At 37.7% G+C, this 21,160-nt stretch overlaps 1 protein-coding gene and 1 long non-coding RNA gene across 2 annotated transcripts; one reads left to right on the top strand and one right to left on the bottom strand.

Annotated features, from left to right (window-relative positions):
* Window positions 1-212: 212 nt before the first annotated feature.
* Window positions 213-765, top strand: LOC131434075 (uncharacterized). Its single transcript, XM_058600725.1, has one exon. It carries the CDS (start codon window positions 259-261, stop codon window positions 703-705), a length of 447 nt encoding a protein of 148 aa, XP_058456708.1. The 5' UTR covers window positions 213-258; the 3' UTR covers window positions 706-765.
* Window positions 766-7,103: 6,338 nt separating this feature from the next.
* LOC131434102 (uncharacterized) lies at window positions 7,104-20,506 on the bottom strand. Its single transcript, XR_009230312.1, has 2 exons — window positions 13,818-20,506; window positions 7,104-13,756 (listed from the first exon to the last, which is right to left on the bottom strand). It is a non-coding gene; the product is annotated as an uncharacterized LOC131434102 (long non-coding RNA).
* Between the last annotated feature and the right edge of the window lie 654 nt (window positions 20,507-21,160).

The following is a 21,160-nucleotide window of genomic DNA, read 5'->3' as shown; positions in this document are numbered from 1 at the left end:
TTCCACAACAGAAGAAGAATTCTCGTAGTAACGGAAAAACCCTTTTGCCTGGTGAAACCTGTTTCGATGACCGTAGCGTGGTGAGATTCCGGTTTGGTTTCAACAAACGAAACATTTGCGATTAGTGTTTGAAAAATAACACATCCACTCGTTGTCGTACGGTTGTCTATTTCTGCTTTTGGGACTTGGACTCGAAAGCCAGTTCTCATTCATCAGCTGCTGATCATTCAAGTTGCCACAGCCGCACGCATCAAAACGATGTGTCCACCAATTGCATCTCGCGTTGTCGTGTTTGTCGTCGTCGTGTTTTCGATTTTAACAATTTTAACAAGCTCCCAGGCAGCAACGATTGACCCTCGCAATCACGATTTTGTGTTTCCGGTTCTGGACGAGAAGACACTCGGTGACCTGTGTGAGGTCAGCTATGGCCAAGGGCAGTTCGCACTGGTCGGAACCTGTCAGCGGGTGCGGGATTGCGGTACCTTTGCCCAGCGGTTGCGCACCGAAAAGCGGTTTGATGTGCTGAAAGAGTTGTGCTACTTCGAAGTTCACGATCCGGTGGTGTGCTGCTTGAGCGAACAGAACGCGGGTATTCGCATCGGTGGCGGCCTCGACGACGGTTTTCCTCCGGTGGTCGGTCCGAAATCCGTTCTCGACAGGGAGTGGCCTTTCGATGATGGCGATGAGAAGGCGAATCTAGTGTGAGCTGGGAGTTAGAGATGGGAAATAAAACTATAGCGGAAATTAAAATGTTTTTGTTTTTTAGATGACTTTTTTTTCTACTAAATTGTAATTGGTTAAAACAACTGAGAAATTTTCAGCTTTCATGCGTACAGATAACTTTCCTGGGAGTGTATCATTGCACAATTGCACGAGTGACACCTCATTGAAACGTTTCATTTTCCGTTTAGGGTTGATGTCATTGCTCAACTATAACGTTTCATTACTCGTTTGTGGTGTGTGTGTCCTCGCTGGGTGTCATTGCTAAAATGCCAGCACGATAAATCGAAAATGACAGTTAATGAGTAGTTAAATCAACAATCGATTAGTTGTACCGAATCTCAATCAATCAAACTCAGAAAAACAACTAATGTTTTAGTTCTGATCTTGGTATTTAAATCTCATCACGCTACAAACATGATTCCAAATCAGAAGCAAACATTCAGATTGTAGCTCTGTAGTCTAGATATTATATCAAGGGCCGTTATATTTCAGATTATAATATACTAGAAAACTCAGAATGTATGACTTTAGTTAAGCATATTGTTGAATAGCCCTAAACAAAGAGTTCAAATACTTTTGTCGATCTAATGATGATCTAAGAATGACTAATAAATTGAAATAGATTTTTTTGGTAACGGTTTGAATTTAAAAAAAATCATCACTCTGAAATTACAAAATTGGAAGTCGGAACCAATTTTGTATGGGACCATAATTTTATTTTGGTTTGAATTTGTGTTTATTAAATTCGTTTTGGCTTTCTTTTAGCTTCTCTATTCCCGACGCTTTTGGAAACGGAATAATTCGAAAATCGGTGTAGCCGAAGTCAATTAAATTCGCCTAATCATTTTATTAGATTCGAATTTTTATTAATCAGTGTATCCATCTTAGAGAAATCGTAGTGCGTTCCACATAAAATTTTTGGGTAACTTTCGGGATCGAAAACCGAATACCGGTAAAACTGAAATATGTTTATTTGGTCGTCGACTCTCAAAATCTGTGAACCCGATTTTTACACTAATCACCCTGTATCTCCTGAACCGGAAGTCGGATCTAAATAAAAAAAAACAAGCAGTTTTTATGGGACCTTAAGACGTTTTATTTGAATGTTAGATGGATGAAATTGGTTCAGCCATCTACAAGCAAAATGAGTGACATTATTTCAATTTCATTACATTTATTCATAGTTTTACATAGTTCCGGAACCAGAAGTTGGATCCAAATGAAATTCAGAAACCTCATATGAGAGCATAGGACTGTTCACATGAGTCTATGTTTGTAGAAATCAGTTAAACCATCTCCGAGAAAAATCAATGAAATTATTTTTCAATCACAAATTTGCTTCTCTCGACGAACTTCTTCGAATGGTATGAAGTGTGTAAAAAGTTGTGTTCTTCCAGCAATTATTGTTGCAAGCAGTATAAATCAATATAAGTATTGAATATTGTTTTGAATTTGAAAATACTGCCATCTTTCTAATACAAATGTCATGCTCGAACGATTATGTTGCCAAAAACGAACCGTGCAAAAATTGAAACATCATGAAAAAGGGTGCTGTGCAGAGTCTTTTGTGTACCTAAAAACAATTGCATAAAACAGAATTGAAAATCGTGTTTTACTTTGCTCCGAAATATCGCTTTATAATCAAGCGCGTAAAACTCCTACTACTGGAATAAGGGAAAAAGTCGCTTACACAAAAATATCGATATCTCCGGTAAAAAATGGACGGGTTTTAACAATCTATGGCTTGTTGGATTACCGCTATTACCGTGTGGAATCTAAGTCCAAAAACTTATTCTGCTTTCAAGGTCAACTGTGACAGATATTGTCAAAATACTGACCATGTTCGATGTACCATTTACCAAACCCAGTCGTGTAGTAGGGCCGTGTCTATCACAAGGCTTAGGGTGGCGAAATGGAAGCACGTATGCCCGGATTGCATAAGAGCGCAGATTCGATTCCTGTCTCTGAGCGTATTTTTTCCAAAAAATCAATTTTTCTTGGAGTTTATCATTCATTTGTCTTCTCCAATATATGTTTCCTCTCAGTCATTGCCAAAACTGAACCTAGATCCATTATCTCGAAACCATCAGAGACTCATATGTGGAAATCATTGGTCAACCTGTGCATTCATAATCTCGCACTGGTGTCCATTCTATGTTAAATGAACCATGCCGGTTTTGTGTTGCTGAGATGATATCCGTCTCTCTTTGATGGCACTGATTGAATCGCGTGAAGACTTGCTAGAGAGCGTTCTTTTAAACGATAAAAGCTATCCTTACTAAGAGTAATGTTCAAATTGGTAAAATCAATATCAACTTAAAATGTAAGTGTCGTCTCTCCAAGTCACCAAAAGTTTCTTAGTACGTATGAATATCCACTTTGTTGGAGCTCTAAATTACGCGTGGCACTGTTTGGCAGCTTGAACGTACAGAACAAGTTCTGAGAAAACTTTCTCGATGCTCAGAGGCTGTACAAGGAACTGCTTCAAAGTAGACTGTTCAAAATGCTGTGTATACAGCTTAAGCCAAATCTTTTTTACGAACTTTTGGTTGCTTGGACTAAATACAAATAAATATATTCTGAGATGACAGTCAGTTAATTTGCTCTATTTTAACTTAACAGAAGTATTTCACATTTTCACATTAATTTTTGGTGATTTTTCTTTTAATGTGGAACACATCTTTATTTTCTATATAGCGGTGCAAATGAGAAACTTAAGGAAAAATACACCTAGAAATGTGGTCAGGTTTTAAACACTTACAGCTCAGTATATTTTGTATCAATTATTAATATTATTTCATCATTTAATTGGAAATATTTCCAAGTTTCGATTTGAATGTATCAAGCCACGTATTTTCATCTATGATTGTAATTTGGATTAGTAGCGAGGAGTGTCCTGTTTTGTCTGCTAAAAATCTCCGGCATACCGGATTTCCCTGCCATAGACGACGGTTTTGAAGGAGTAAGCGATATATCAAAGGGAAAGCATCGCTCTGATTGGTCAATCGATGCAAAAGCGAAGCTGTTGGAAGCACGCAAATCTATAACTACAAGCAAAATTATAGCTAACGTTACAGTCCTACGCGTAGCATGGTAGAGGTAGATTGTTGCTAGACAGCAAGACAAAAAGTACCATAAAACGATTTGAAGCTTTAATTGGTATGCCCTGATCTTGTGTCATGCAAGCTCGGATGAAATTCTATGTTATGTCGTTTCGCCTGAAAAATTGACAACTACAGGGTACTACTCAGAGTGCCTAATAGCAATTTCTAATTTATATAAGATGAATCGAAATCTCATGGTAGAGAAACTCCACGCTATAATAACCGCTTGTATACAAAACTTGAACACAAGTTTGGCGAAGATCCAAATCCTTATCGCAAGCATGTACAAAGATATAATTGCACACATTTGGGATATACAATGTTTGGTGTTGGTTCCTAATAAAGATCAATCCAAGCAGACTCTCGTGCAATTACGGATTCAAAGGTGTGACGATTGATTGAACTGTTTGATTGTAGATCATTAGAAGTTTTGGTTGCCTTGTTCCACATCAATGGCTCGAACAACCCCATGGGGCTGATCCTTGTTGTTTTTTTTTTGGGATAAAGCGAATGTGTGTTGAATTCCGTTGATTGTAGGTTAAGTAATCAGAAAAATATTGGATAGAAACATTAAGCACTTAGTCGTTTGACAATTCTGCTCTCCGAACACATAAATTCGAACAATTAATTTTTGGGCAAGACGAAGTTCGACGGGTCAGCTAGTTTTTATATAAAATTGCTACGTTCGAAAATCGACATAATTGCCAAATGCTTCATGCAAAAAACAAAAATACATTTCGCAGCTTTTGTTGAGTAGGTTTCTGTAACTGACGCACTTCTATCAAACATTTTTGCAGTTTTTGTGTCGAATGAAATAAACTCACGAGAAAAAAAATAACACTCATTTTATCGAATGCTTCTCGGGTGGCGCACATTCTAGCGACGACACGACCAGGCACTTCTAAGCAAAATCGAACTAAAAAGTGTCTGTGAGCGATTTACCGCCAGTTACCACACATATAGCGACCCCTTGATAATGATAAAAATATTGTTCTTGAGCAACACTGTTTAAGTTGCTATAAACTAAGGAGCCCCGTATAAATAAACATTTTGAGGAAGCTGTGGAATAGTTCAAATAATTAAAATTTTGTGCCCCCAACGCCACTTTCTAAGAGCGACTTAAGAAGTGAGCAGCCAAATTCTACATTCTTCGTGGTAAGTGTTTAAATTTTATTCCTGAGCCCACCATAGCGTATTACATCTGTTTTCATTTAGCTAACTCAGGTTCTATTCTTTGCAGTTCTCTGTCAACGGAAACCGTCCGAGATGCAAGAGCGGTATACTATTTCCTGACCAATTGTTTGCCAGTTTGCCTCAGATATAACTTTTCCCTGACAGATAAATATCTACCAGAACAAGCCAACCATCAGAAAATCATTTTTTAGGAAAGGGGAAGAAAAGTGTTTTCCTGGAAAAATTATTTTCCAGTGAAAAGTACGTAAGCTGGACGCAACAAAATATATGCTCAATAAGGCTTTTCCATGTGAAGTGTATGGTGCCTAAATGTCGCTGCTGCTCACGTGGAGCATTGAATGTTTTTTTCTCAAAATTGTGACGTATTTGAGGGTCGTCATTTTGCTGCAACACAAATCCTAATCTACAGTGTATTTTCGTTTTTCTAAAATTAACATATTTCTCAATACAATGACAAAGAAATAAGAATTGAAGGCAGGAACTCGTAATTCATTCACTAGATTTTTTTTCATACGAATACATGAATTAATATGAGGAGAATAATAAATATGGTGACGAATAAAACAAAACGACTTTCCTTAGTGAGTCCAAGTTTTTCAAGGCTCTACATTCGATCATTTCAAGAACTTGAAACTTACTGCACAAACGATCCACTCGAGACAGCCGTTGATCCATTTTATTTTTCGTTATGAAATATTCATTTGCAATTGGGTTTGTTTACATTTCTTAAGTCCTCAATATGCAGTAACCAAGGTTATGGTCACTGTTATTCAAAATCAATAACTTATCAATTTGTGCTGCCAGTTTCAATAATTTTTCAAATGATTCCGTTTTGACATTACCAGTTACTGAGGGGTAGTCGTGTCGTCGTTCTAATATTCAAAATATAAATTAATTGGGTTTGAACTTACGAAGCATCTGGTGGGGCTCCTCTCCTGTCGGTTGTCTTCGTTGGGCTCGGTTCCAATTTCTTCGAACGATTTTCACAAGAATTTCTTTCATAATAAATCTACTAACAGCTAACAACGTTTTCTTTAATTCTGACATATTCAAAACAAATCAAACTTCAACTGGTTGCTTTGATCGTTTTCAATCCTTACCCGCACGTGTGAGCACGTCGCAGTTGGTTGATCGTAACGCTTACCTTTGGACATTTTCTGAGTAACGCACCGGACGACGCAGTAAGTGTAGTAGTCTGTCTTCTTTCAGGCGCAATCCACGCGGCGGAAATAAAATACACACTTTTTGATTTGTTTTCAATCTAACACACTCATTCCCCGTGCTGTACGTGGCATATCGCGACGGCAGGGCAGATAGTGGCTGTGAACTTGAGGACGCATCCCCCCCGGGGGTTTCCCCGTCCGGGAGGACACACCCCCTTCAAAGCGATTTCTACACAACCAGCTAACCACACTGCCAGAGCGTACTGCCTTCGGCTAGATGTTTATTGTTTTCCGGTTTTTTTTTCGGTACGATAGATAAACCCAACCGGTTCCGGGTTTTTTTTTTGCACTTCCGCTTACAATTGTTGTGTTTTCTTTTTTCTCCATCGCTGGCGACGGTCGAGCAGAGACTGAGACCGGGTCGATTCCCGGCGGTGGCATCAAGGTCTGAGAATAGTAGCAATTAGAAGCCGACGACGAAATAGCAAAAATTGCAATAAAACTAAATAAACTGGGTCCAACTGGGGAGGTGGGGGGATCGTCGTCGTCGCACGTGACACCAACCCTCTCTTTCGGGGTGACGGCGATTCATACTACGTCGTAGGTAATTTTGAGTTCACCTTCAAAAGGGATGCGGCAGAATTATCCTCCCCTCCACTTAGATCAAAAAGCTTGACGAATGCGGGAAACATTCTAGAGGTTTAAAAATAGGATCTCCCGATCCGGGATGGTAGTAAACAATTTTCGGATGGCAAGAATCTGGCGAAAATAGACGATTCCAGGTGGCGACACCTGACACGTGCACACGGGTTTGACGTTTCTAGATCGGATCACTCAAAGGGCAGTGAGTGAGTGAGTGAGTGGGTCGGTCGGTCATCATCAGGGTTGCCAATTCGAAAGTAAAGAAAACAAAAAAAAATTGTTTGTCACAAAATGATCGTTTTGCATTTATTTAATTGCATATGATTGGTGACTAACACTAAGGTTTGAATTGAAACGAAAACCGAACGTTTAATTTGTTGGATTAGATTTTATTTTTCAGGTTGTTGTTGTTGTTGGTTGTTGGTCGGTTCAGCAGCTCCCGGATGATTGGTGATTCTGGAATGTCGTACCAGATAGTGCATTTACAAATACTGCTAAATGGGAAAAAACCTATGTAAATGCACTTCTGACACGCACTCCAAAACTGAAAACTGGAAGGAAAACTGCATCCTTGTTTTGTGTTGACGACGACGACGACGAAGACGTTGACGGACGGACGGATGACAGCGAAGATTACTTTCACTATTTATCCCAAAGGCAGTGGCCGCCGGAGCGTCGCCCGGTGGTGGTGGTGGTTACCGGCTTTTGTGGCCTTCAGTGCGGTTCCTCGGTGGATTCCGGTGCTCCGGCTTCTTCGGTGCTCTCGTGTCGTGTTGCGTGGTCGTGTGTGTATGCAACCGAATCAAGTACTCTGCTCACAGTGACCCACCATCATCACCAAGTAGGCCACCGGATAAAGGTTACCAACAACGACGGGACCATCATAGAAAAAAAATGGCAGCGCAGCCACGAGTCATCGCAGCCAACAACTGGACTGGATTGGGATGACTAAACAACAAACTGTGCAGGGCGGCTACCTACGCACGGCAACATTGCACTGTGCGCGGCAGCACTAGAAAATTTATGAATCGCATCTAACAAGCGCGGCTTATGCAACAGCAGTGCAGCAGCAGTTTGCTAGTTGGTTGGTACGCGTGCGTACTTGACAGAGTGGATTGAAAAGCTGCACACCTCTCTCTCTCTCTATCTCTCTCTCGCTATATATATCAGCACGGCGCAGTTGCACTTTTTTTCGTTTCGTCCGACCGCAGGCCCTCACCGCCCGGATGCAACGCGGGAAGCGCGGCGGGTGAATTAGAGAGATTTGTTGCCACAGCAGTGTGTGGTGGTGGTGGTTGTCGGGAACCCACACAGCCGAGAACCGAACCGAGCGTCGTGTGTCGCACTTGCTAACTACTGCCCACCCCAACCAAACCAAACCAACAAACCTCCTCTCGTCGTCAGGGTCGTTGCGAGGAGAGGAAAAAAAGGAAAAAAAAACTGAATCTCATTCGCCTAGTCAAACACCCTTCAGGGGGGTGGGGGGCAGTTTTGCGTTGTGCACTGGGCGTCCGGCTGGAAGGTCCGGTGGAATCCCAATTCCAATGACATATTACATGTGTTAAGTTAATTTTATCCATTAGACGACAGCCTCATACATGATCATTCGTGGCGATGATGACGGTCGGAACCCGCACACGGTACTGCTAATGTGAGTTGACGGTCAGCGAAAATAATGATAACGAGCTAATAAGCGACCAACGAACGTTTTTTTTTCTTCTTCTATTGCGATAGGGCCGCCGCCTATGGGCCAAGGGAGTGGCGCCGACGGTCGCTACGCGAAGGAAACAGCAGCAGCAGTTATTAAAAAATTGCTTTCCAGTGAATGATGACGGACGGAATTGACGTTACCATACGCAACTGCACGGTCGCCACCGATTGCTGCGATGAGAACGGCGATTCTGTCAACACCCTTCGGCAGTGCACAGTGCTTTGCAACACAACACTGCAGTGGATTGGTTTGTGAACTAGTATTGGAATGTTTTCCGGATCAGATCAGATCAGAGAGAGAGCAAATTGAATCAATTATTGACATTTATAATGAATTGCACGACGTGTTCTATTCTATTAGAAACCGAGGGGTGAGTTCTACGAAGGACAAATCACCGTTTCGTTTGTACTGAACTCGACATTCAATGTCAAAACTGGTAATCCCCCCGCATATGTTTGGAGCTCCGATTTGGCCCTGAGCCATGACCTCTACACTACTAGGAATCGATTGTCTGTAAAGTCTTCGAAAATAGAGCTTTAATTTTGTAAGTAGTTCAAAACGCTTTTCTTACATTAACATTTCATTCAAAACTATCCTCAATCCCATTCCTTGGGCGATTAGGTTCTGTTAAACGACGTCAACAATAACGCAAATAAGTGAACATTTTGTTGCTAATTAGTTACTAATTAGTTACGATTGTTTCGAAATTGTTTGCTCAATTATTTTCATTTTTACGAGCCCTTCGCTAAGTTCATATGAAACTAATGAAGCACGACGATTAAATAAGCATGAAAAGAAATCGAAACCCAGTGAATTTTTTGTTTCTAATCGGGTGCTAATAAGTTGTCAATGTTGTAAATTTATTACTCATCTATATTCCATTTTTACTAGTGTTTCGCTAAGTTCATATGAAAGTAATAAAGCACAACTCTTAAATAAGCTTGGAAACGAATCGAAACCCAGTGCATAATTCGTTTACAATAAGTTACAGTAAAAAAAAATCAGAATTGGGTAACATATTCAAAATAACCGTAACTAATTAGCAACAAACTATTCACTGGGTTTCGGTTCGCGTTATTTGAGCTTAGCGAAGTGCCAAAAATTTTTTTTCAAATCTGCAACAAATTTAAAATTACCGTAACTAATTAGTAACTTATTAGCAACAAACTACCCAGTGGGTTTCGATTCGTTTTCAAGCTTTTGTGGAAGGGGTGCTTCGTTAACTTCATATCAACCTGGAGGAGTACTCAAGAACAAGTGAGCAACGCTTTCAAAATGCCGTAACTAATTACCAACAAATTATTGATCTATTTGTGTACCCATCGGCGAAAACTGTCTCGTTGAGTTCATGGTCCTCATTTTTTTACGAGTGCTTCGTTAAGTTCATGTGAAGTTCAACTTCTAAATAAGATTGGAAACAAAACAACACCAAATGCATCATTTGTTGTTAATTAGTTGCAATTGTTTCGAGATTGTTACTCATTAATTTTTTTTTCTAATTTTTGCGAGTGCTTCGTTAAATTCATATGAAAGCACCCCTTCTAAATAAAAGTTGAAACAAAACTCTTTGAATAATTTATTTCTTACAAGTTGCTAATAAGTTGCGAAGGTTTTGAATTTGTTACTCATTACTTTTTTATTTTTACGAGTTCTTCGCTAAGTTCATATGAAACTAATGAAGCACAACGATTACATAAGCTTGAAAACAAATCAACGCCCAGTGCATAATTTGTAAGCTAATTAGTTACGATTGTTTCGAAATTGTTTGTTCAATTCTTTATATTTTTAGCTTTGCTAAGTTCGTGTGAAGTTTTCGAAACACCCCTCTCAAAAAAGTGGAAAACCGATAAAAACCAAGGAAATAATTTATTTCTAACAAGTTGCTAATTAGTTGCAAAGGTTTTGAATTTGATGCTCATTCATTTTTTACGAGCGCTTCGCTAAGTTCATGCGAAGTCTACGAATCACATACCTCAAAATAGCTTGAAAGCAATTTGAAACCCAGTGATTATTTTTTTTTAATTGGTTGCTAATTAGTTGCGAAAGTTTTGAATTTGTTGCTCATTCATTTTTATTTTTCCGTGTGCTTCGAAGTTTGCGAAGCACCACTCCTAAATAGGGCTCGAAAAGAAAATTAAAACTCTGTGAATATTTTGTTTCTAATTGGTTGCTAATAAGTTGTCGAGGTTTCGAATTTATTACTCATTTATTTTTCGTTTTTACGAGTGCTTAGCTGAATTCATATGGAATTAGTGAAACACAACTCTTGAATAAGCTTGAAAACAAATCGAAACCCACTGCGTAATTTGAAAATAAATCAAAACCCTGCGAATAATTTATTTCTAACAAGTTGCTAATAAGTTGCGAAGGTTTTGAATTTATTGCTCATTCATTTTTATTTTTCCGTGTGCTTCGAAGTTTGCGAAGCACCACTCCTAAATAGAGCTCGAAAAAAAAATTAAAACTCTGTGGATATTTTGTTTTTAATTGGTTGCTAATAAGTTAAATAAGCTTGTTTCTAATAAGTTACGAAAGTTTTGAATTTGTTACTCATTATTTTTTTATTTTTACGAGTACTTCGCAAACTTGATGTGAAGTTTTCGAAGCACCCCTCCTAAATAAGGCTTGAAGACAAATCGAAACTCTGCGAACAATTTGATTTTCTAACAAGTTGCGAAGGTTTTGAATTTGTTGCCCATAATTTTTTTCACTAGTGCTTCGCTAAGTTCATATGAAACTAATGAAGCACCACTTTTAAATAAGCTTGTAAACAAATCAACACTCAGTACATAATTTGTTGCTTATTAGTTGCAATTTTTCCGAATTTGTGCTCTTTATTCTTTTTTTAATTTTTGCGAGTGCTCCGTCAAATTCATACAAACCATGCGAAGCATCCCTCTTAAATAGAAGTTGAGAATATATCAAAACCCTGCGAATAATTTATTTCTAACAAGTTGCTAATAGGTTGCGAATGTTTTGAATCTGTTGCTCACGCATTTTTATTTTGACGTGTGCTTCGCTAAGTTCATATGAAGTTTGCGAAGCACCGCTTCTAAATAGGGCTTAAAAAGAAATCAAAACTGTGTGAATAATTTATTTCTCTAACAAGTTGCTGATTAGTTGCGAATGATATGAATTTGTTGTTCATTTTCTTTATTCATTTTATCGAATGTTTCGCTTAGTTCATATAAAACTAATGAAGCACAACTTTTAAATAAGCTTTAAAACAAATCAAGACCCAGTGCATAATTTGTTGCGAATTGGTTACGATTGTTTCGAAATTGTTGCTCATTGGTTTTTTTCTAATTTTCACGAGTGCTTCGATAAATTCATATGCAATTTGCGAAGCACCCTTCCTAAATAAAAGTTGAAAACAGATCAAAACTCTGCGAATAATTTATTTTTTACAAGTGGCTAATTAGTTGCGAAAGTTTTGAATTTATTGCTCATTCATTTTTCATGTTTACGAGTGTTTCACTGAAGTCATATGAAGCTAATGGAGCACAACTCTCAAATAAGCTTGAAAACAAATCAACGACCATTGCATAACTTGTTTCTAATCAGTTACGAGAGTTTTGATTTTGTTAATTTCTTTTACGAGTGCTTCGCTAAATTCATATGAACTTTGAGAAAGACCTCCTCCGAAATACGTATTGAAAACAAATCGAAACCCGGCGAATAATTTATTTCGAACAAGTTGCTAATAAGTTGCGAAGGTTTTGAATTTTTTGCTCACTTATTTTTATTTTGACGTGTGCTTCGGTAAGTTCATTTGAAGTTTGCGAAGTACCGCTCCCAAATAGGGCTTAAAAAGAAATCAAAACTCTGTGAATAATTTATTTCTCTAACAAGTTGATTATTAGCTGCGAATGATATGAATTTGTTGTTCATTTTCTTTATTCATTTTATCGAGTGTTTCACTTACTTCATATGAAACTAATGAACCACCCTACTCAAAAATGGTAGAATACGAATAAAAACCCAGCAAATAATTTGTTTCTAATAAGTTGCTAATTAGTTGCAAAGTTTTGAGTTTGTTGCTTAATTTTTTTACGAGTGATTCTAAGTTCATATGCAACTCACGAAGCACAACTCTTGAATAAGCTTGAAACACCCAATGCATAATTTGTTTCTAATAAGTTACGAAAGTTTCAAATCTGGCTTTCAATTATTTTTATTTTTACGAGCGCTTCGCTAAGTTCATATGAAGTTAACGAAGCACAACTGCTAAATAAGCTTGAAAACAAATCAACTCCTAGTGAATATTTTGTTTCAAATTAGTTATGAAAGTTTCGAATTTGTTGCTCATTAATTTTTTTCACAAGTGCTTCACTAGGTTAATGTAAAGTTTTCGAAGAATCCCTACAAAATAAGCTTGAAAAATTGAACCAACTCAGGTGAATATTTTATTTTTGATTGGTTGCCATCAATTAATTGTGAAAGTTTCAAATTTATTGCAAAATTCAAAAAACAAACCTAGTGAATATTTTTTTTCTAACAAGTTGCAAAGTTTTTTGTTGCTCATTCAGTTTTTCTTAATTTTCGAGTGTTTTATGTCCATGTGAAGCTAATAAAGCAAAAATTTAAATAAGCTTGAAAACAAATCGGAACCCAGTGCGTAATGTTTATAATAAGTTACGATAGTTTCAAATTTTCTTGCTCATTATTTTCTTTTTTTTACGGCTGCTTCGCAAAGTTCATAAATAAGGCTTGAAAACAAATCAAAGCTCTGCAAACAATTTGTTTCTAACAAGTTATTAATCAATTGCAAAGGTTTTGAATTTGTTGCAATGCAATGCATAATTTGTTTCTTATAAGTTACGAAAGTATCGAATTGTTTTCTATATACTTTGTATTTTTGTGAGCGCTTCGCTAAGTTCAGGTGCAGTTTAAGAAATACCCTTCTTAAAAAAGGTTGAAAACAAATCAAAACTCTGCGAATAATTTATTTCTTAAAAGTTGCTAATTAGCTGCGAAAGTTTTCAATTTGTTGCTGATTCATTTTTTTTCATAAACATGAACCTAGCGAGGCAACTCTTGCCGATGATAACACAAATAGGTGAATAATTTGTTGCGAATTATTTATTATTTTATTATATCATTTATTTCACCTCAGCTTTAGTTGCTAATTAGTTACGTAATTTTAAGGGGGCATTAGCAGTTTTGAGCCGTAAGATGGCCTTAATGATGTTTCAGCAACTGAAGCTGCACTGATGAGTCTAAAACGAAACGTAAAAGTACACACCGAAAAAAAAATGAATTTTACAGGTGACTTATTACCTCATACGATGTAATTCTAATTTGTCAAATGACGGAAAATTTCATTTGTGATGACTTAATGTTAGATCAGTATGAATTTTACTGGTTTCGACTGTAACTTGCATTCTGTTACCAGGTGCCTTACTGTATGCATTTAAATGCACCTTTTACCACCGCAGTAGATATATGCTTCTGTGGTTCAGTCGATTAACAGACGTACTTTGTGATCCAATGATTCTCGGTTCAAGTCGCGGCGGTCGCCATCAAGATTCATTTTTTTTTTATTTCAATGAATTTCTTTTGTAGCATGGAATTTTTAGACACAATATTGAATGTTCTTCCACGTAAATTTGCGTGAACTGCGATCTAAGAAGATGTAAGCGAAGCGCCATCTACCAGAAATAGGCTAATAATAATTTTTAGCTTTACACCGAGATCTCTTTTTACGCGGGGGGACAAAAAAAATCCGCATAACTCCAGAAATCCGCGTAAAAAAACCGAAAAAATAAAGAAAATTTCTTTTAAGAAATGTATGAAATGTCCAGATTTGGTGTAGTCCAGAAATTTTTTTTTTGAGGAAATCGACTTTGAAACTTAGAGATTTTCTGATTTCCGAAACGAACTTTTTACGCCAAATTTCTTAGAAAAGCATGAAACGTTAAGATATAGTGAAATCTAGAAAAATTTTTTTTTGGGAAAAATGACTTCAGGACTTTGAATTTGAGACCAATCCGTGTAGAAAATAACCGAAAAATTGAAGAAAAATTTTGTTGATGCCAAATGTCTTAGAAATGCATGAAACGTCAAAATTTGGTGCAAGCTAAAAAAAGCTGGAACATTTTCTAGTCTGACACCTAAAAACCTAACCTGACCTAAAAAATGTCAGAATATCATCATTTCTAAGACAAGAAAAATCGGATAACTTCGGAAATCCGTGTAGAACAAAACCGCAAAATTGAAAAAAAAACTTTTTTATGCCAAATGTCTTAGAAATGCATGAAACGTCGGGATCTGGTGCAAGCTGAAAAAAAATTTTTTTTTAAATCGAAAATTTTCTAGTCTGACTCCTAAAAACCTAACCTGACCTAAAAAAATATAAGAATATCTTCGTTTCTAAGACAAAAAAATTGGATAACTTTGAAAATTCGCGTAAGAAAACCACGCAACTTCGGAAATTCGCGTAGAAAAAAAAACCGCGAAATTGAAAAAAAAAATGTTGCTGCCAAATGCCTTAGAAATGCATGAAATGTGAAATCCAAAAAAAAATTTTTTTGGAGTAATCGACTTTGAAACTTTAGGTTTTTCAGATTTTCGAAATCGATTTTTTTTGTGCCAAATGTCTTAAAAATGCATGAAACGTTGAGATATAGAGTTTGAGATTAAACAAAAAATTTTTGGGAAAAAATGACTTCGGGACTTCGAATTGAGACCACGTAACTTCGGAAATCCGCGTAAAAAAAAACTGCGTAACCTCGGATATCCGCGCAAAAACACGAACACAGCGAATAATTGATGAAGCCTTAATCATAATTTTGGAGGCCCGTTTCTCTTTACAATTTACTGTACAGTCACCATCTGTTCATAATTTTGTTTTACTTATTGGAATAAAAATTAGGTAAAATTCCGGCATTTCAGCAGAAATGGGTAGAAATCGTAAAAAAAATACACAAACGTTGAAATGATACGTCAAATACTGAACGATAAATCAGAAATTGACGGAATTTCAAAGCAAGACGAATTTAGCTTTCCCATCGTACTTTGAAATTTCCGAACCGCACATAACACCATGGTAACAAACGATGTTCAGCTAACTTTAGATCCGTTTTTTTCTTTTAATTCGGTTGTTTTGGACTCTTCAAGTCCTTAATAATGACTTTTCTGCTCTCATCATACTGTCCGTTTCACAATTTAGTGATTCGTGTGATAGAAAACAGCTTTCAAAACCAACTGTGTCAAGTGTTGCCAAAACAAAAAATAATGGAAAACTTCATTAAGCTCATTAAGAATGTGGCAAATCAGGCATTGCGTTCTCCACTCCACAACTTACAATTCCAAATGGGATCCACATCACCTCCCACGCTTTTAATGGCGTGTGCTTTTTCGACTCGACCACAATTAGTGTAGACTAATTAGTAATGCAAACTAAACAACACTGAGTTGAGCCTAAAAAACCCCGGTAGCTCTCTCAACAATGTAACAATGCATTGTTACATGCCTAAGCCTTTAATGCAGGTGCAGTCGAAGACCACGAAAAAAAACGACGCGTGTTGCAAAACGGTACTGTTTTCTCCCGTAGCTCACCTCAGCCTGCTTGGATTGTAAAGTTACGAGTCAGTTGTGGTATGTGTCAAAAAATCTGCCAGCCTGGCTACTGGCTGACAGTTTTACTTTTTCACCTGACCTCGATAAATGCGATCTGATTCGATTCGCATCCACTCCATCATCATCATCTCTCTTTCGCCGTAGATGATGAAGATGATGGGAGGATGGCGATGTGCAACTTTCATACATTCGGTATGGGCTGAATTTCATATATGGGAAGTGAAACTAACTGATGAGAAACGAAAAAAAAAACAAAATGTAACGCTTTCTCAGAAGTGATAATTAATACCAGTTTGCCGCCGGCCGTTTTGAAAAGTGTTTGTCAACACATTCTGATTCTGACACGGACCAGAACTTGGTTTCCCGCATCGCAGCCAATCGAAATTTGAAATTTGCTTCCGAAGTCCTATGAGGGACTATTGGTAATCCCGAATTGATGGCCAGTCGATGTCGTAATTAGCGCTCGATTGAGCAAACAATCGCGATAAGCTACGGCCGACAAGGCTAGAGTAGGGGCGTGTGGGGTGCCCTGGGGAGCACGGGGGAAGATTGACTAACGAACTGATAACGGTTGCTAATAGCTTTACACACACGCACATATATTCTGCTGTTCATTGTCTAGCTCTCTTTTGTGGTCCACTGCGCCGGCACGCCACGGAATCGCCGGCCGAACAATACCGTTTCACTATCTCCCGTTGAAGCACTTCAAAAGCGAAGGTAAAACGAACGGATCGTGTCCAGTTTCTCGTGTTCCAGTTCGCTGGACCGTTTAGGCTTTGGGCGCGGACCCCGGCAGGTACCAAAAAGGCACAACACGCGTTATCTTATCAGCTTCGAACAACCTTTTGCTGCTCGATTGGCGCCGATGGTCGGTCGATTCGCTGATGCACGCAGCAAAATGCTGTCACTTTTGACATTAGCTCACCGTCAGTAGGCCGTGCACTGGAATCGTGCCAGACCGGCTGGCGGCAACGGGTTTTCCATCGTCACCGTCACCGCAAGTACCGTTGTTACAAGGTACTGCGAAAAAAGAAAAAAAAACGAAGACTCCTTGAATTCACCTCGGCCTCTGGTCGCCTGCCTGCCTGCCTGCCGGCTGCAACTGCAAAGCGCAGTGTCTGAGACGATTCAAGGTGACTTTTCACCCAGTGTCTCAAGCAAGCTTACGCCCATCGTGCACAGTAACTCAAGTACGACCTAGTTTCGATTTCTAATACCAAACGAGTCTGGGCAGAGACGTTCTAGTTCGCGAAATGTCACCACTATCGCGCTACTTACTGCCAGCATTACAAATTTGCACCAACAACGAAAAAGTGAGAAAATTTTCAGTGGTGTTCTTTTCGCTAGGAACCGCGTAGGAGGCCGCGACCGCGGTTGGTTATGCAACTGTCAAAAACCGCCGCCGCCGTCGTCCACACGGTGCATGTAACCTCAAAATTCTTGCACTTTATTTTTGTAATTCAACGAGCTAAAACCCCACGCGCGCACATGCACTCACACACGAGAAAGAGAAACAGCGACAGAGAGAGAGAGAACGAACCCAAACTGCACACTGCAAGTGGGATTCTGTACAAGGTTGCAACGCGGCACTAGAGCACACGGAACTGCATATGCATTTCTATTCGGCACCAAACAGTACGTACACCTACACATCGGATCGGGTCTCTCGATAGTCGTACTTCACATGTATGGATGGTGTTTTTTTGTTGCTTTTGACGTTTCTCAACTGCCAGCCACCCATCGACAGATTATTCGGTTCTTTTTACACGGTGAGTGTTCTACTCCACTTGTCATGGTTCGTCAAGCGCGAGGACGAAATTACAGGGTCATTCTCGAAATTACAGGGTCATTCTTAAGAAAAGAAAAAAAAGCCTGTTTTAATAATATATAATACTGTGGTATTATTCACAATAATTTTCTTCGTTTCTTGAAAGAATAATCGAAATCGGATTGTTTAGCCGTCTACTGATAATGACTACCCATTGAAGTAGTTTTGAGGCCGATTTAGAATAAGTTTTTACGTTTTTTGTTTCGTCCCTCTTAAGTGATTGTAAAAATTTAACACATTTTACTCTAACATTCCGGAACCGGAAGTCAGTTCCGGATGAAATTCAGAAGTTTTGTGAAGGACCATAAAAAGGTTTATTTGAATTGAAGTTTGTAAATATCTTTTCGCCGTCTCTAGGAAAAGTGAGTAAGATCCATTTGGGAAAATATAACCACTATTTCCGGTGCTTCCGGAATCGGAAACCGGTAACCAAGACAGCCGAGCTCAGTTTGCTTGGCCGTGTACTGATAATGACTATCGAATGTAGTTTTGAGGCCAGTGTAGAACATTTTTCACGTTTTATGTGTCGTCCCTTTAGGTGATTGTAACACACTTTACCCTAAAATTCCTGAACCGGAAGTCGGATCCAGATGAAATTAAGAAGTTTTGCATGGGGTCACATGACCTTTGATTTGAATCAAAGTTTGTAAAAATCGATCAAACCATCGCTGAAAAAAGTGAATAAAAAATTTGAAATTGGAATTTTTACAATAACACCCTGTAATTTCGGAACCGGAAGTCGGGTCCGGTTGAAGGCCATCGTCGAAGTACTATGCGCGCGGGTGGTTTTAGGAAATTTTCGATGGAAATTTTGAAAAATTTGACAAAACCAAAAACATACAGACCTTTGAAATACTTTTATCTATCTACAGGGTGAAAATGGTGAAATTTTTCACAATTATATGAAAAAATATAATATGAAAATTTTTTTTTTTTAAAAACCTTATGCGGGCAACAAGGATCACATTCGGACACTTTTTGGAAAACCTTTCACGCTTTTCATGGAAAATCAACGAATTTCATATACACAGCTAAAAATATTTTGTGATTTTACATTTATTTTCATGCAGATATTTGGAGCAGGCAATTGAATGGAAATTTACATTACAAAACGAAGTTGTTTGTAAATATAGTCTTGTTCAATGAAAAACTAAATGATTTTTAATGTAATTTTACATCAATCATGGTTTTAAATCAGATTTTCGTTTCAATTGATGTCTATTTCATAGTACTATCGGTTTACATGTCGTGTAAGTTTCATCTTTTCTTTCTGTGTAACCGATTTCGTGGAAATTTTTGAAATTTGTGGATTTTCTGTGAAAAGCGTGAAAAGGTTTTCTAAAAATGTGTCCGAATGTAATCTTTGTATCCATCATAAGGTTCATTTGAAAAAAAAAATTATGTCATCGAATTATTTTTCCAGATAATTGTGAAAGATCACAAAAACACTCATTTTTCAGAGCTGTTTTTGATAAGACTCGGTAAATCCTCCGAATGTTCCAGCCATTTTCACCCTGTAGATAGATAAAAGTATTTCAAAGGTCTGTATGTTTTTGGTTTTGTCAAATTTTTCAAAATTTCCATCGAAAATTTCCTAAAACCACCCGCGCGCATGGTACTTGGACGATGGCCTAAAATTCAGAAATTCCTTACGGGACCAAAGGATCATTCATTTGAATCTGAGTTTGTAAAAATCTTTCCGCCTATTTTGAAAAAAAGTGAGTGGAAAAATATGACCACTGTTTCCGATATCTTCGGAATCGGAAAATCAGGATCCAGGATAGCCGAGATCAGTTTGCTTGACCATGTACTGATAATGACTACCGACTTAATTTTTTTAAGGCCAATTTAATTTTTTTACGTTTTTGTAACAACATTTTAACACACTTTCCCCTATAATACAGGAACCGGCAGTCGGATCCTGTAGAAATTAAGAAGCTTTGTAGAGGGCCATAAAACCATTCCTTTGAATCTGAGTTTGTAAAAATCGGTCACGCCATCTCTGAAAAAAGTTAGTACACTTGTTTCCAGTTTTTTTTAAATATTTTACTCTATAACTCCGGAACCGGAAGTCAGAACCAAACAAAATTCATCAATTTTGAATGAAACCATATGAGCTTCCATTTGAATTTAAGTTTGTGAAAATTGGTTTAGCCATCTTTGAGAAATGTCGATGCACTTATTTTCACATTTTTTGCACATTTCACCCCATAATTCCGGAACCGGGAGTCGGATACAAATAATATTCGGTAATTCTGTATCGAACCAAAAGACCTTTTCGTTTGAATCTAAGTTTGTGAAAATCGGTCACGCCATCTCGGAGCAAAGTAAAGAGATTTTTTTGTCAAATTTGACCACTATTTTCGGTGCTTCCGGAATCGGAAACCGGGAGCCAGAGCCGAGGTTAGTTTGTTTGGCCGTGTACTGACTACCGATTGGAGTAGTTTTGAGGCAGATTTAGAAAAAGTTATAACGTTTTATATATATATATATATATATATATATATATATATATATATATATATATATATATATATATATATATATATATATTTTTTTTTTTTTTCAATATATGGCGTTTTCTGCTTCCGTACCAGCTCGTACCGATTTTAAATCATTTTTAGGACAGTTTGAAAGTTTTGATACTCATTGCCCTATAATTCCGGAACCGGAGGTCGGATCAGGATGAAATTGCACAGTATCTTTTTAAGACACTGAAAGTTTTAATTTGAATCATGATTTGTGAAAACGGTTGCTGAGAAATCGAAGTGAGTTCCGGTTTTGGAGCTTTTCTTCACTATTATCGGTGCTTCCGGAAGCGGAGCCCGGCGACTGGTAGTCCCAAAGTAGTTTTATATATTTACTAATTAACAAGATCTGCCAACTAGATGAATTTAGAAGTAAGTTTGATAAAAATGTTTACTCATGAAATTGAAAATTTTTGCTGATCGCTCTTTTTAAAGAATTTCAAGGTCTTTTATTTGCATCTTAATTTTTTAAAATTGGATGAGAAATTTCCGACAAAATTGAGTGAGCATTTTCTCATTAATTTCCACATATTGCCTTGTAGTTCCGGAACTGGCAGTAGGATAGACAAAATTCAATAGAGATTTATGGGACTATATGGCCTTTCGTTTGAATCTCAGTTTGTGAAAATCGGTTCCGCCATCTCCGAGAAAAGTTAGTGCAAACATATGTTACATACACACCAACA

The sequence above is a fragment of the Malaya genurostris genome, chromosome 1 (genome assembly GCF_030247185.1).
Source record: "Malaya genurostris strain Urasoe2022 chromosome 1, Malgen_1.1, whole genome shotgun sequence".
Classification (NCBI taxonomy): Eukaryota; Metazoa; Arthropoda; class Insecta; order Diptera; family Culicidae; genus Malaya; species Malaya genurostris.
Note: the sequence above shows the minus strand (reverse complement) of the source record. Positions and strands in the feature narration are given on the sequence as shown.

What these genes read in the sequence shown, in the direction of transcription:
- LOC131434075 (XM_058600725.1), top strand. Translation starts at nt 259, where the DNA reads ATGTGTCCACCAATTGCATCTCGCGTTGTCGTGTTTGTCGTCGTCGTG.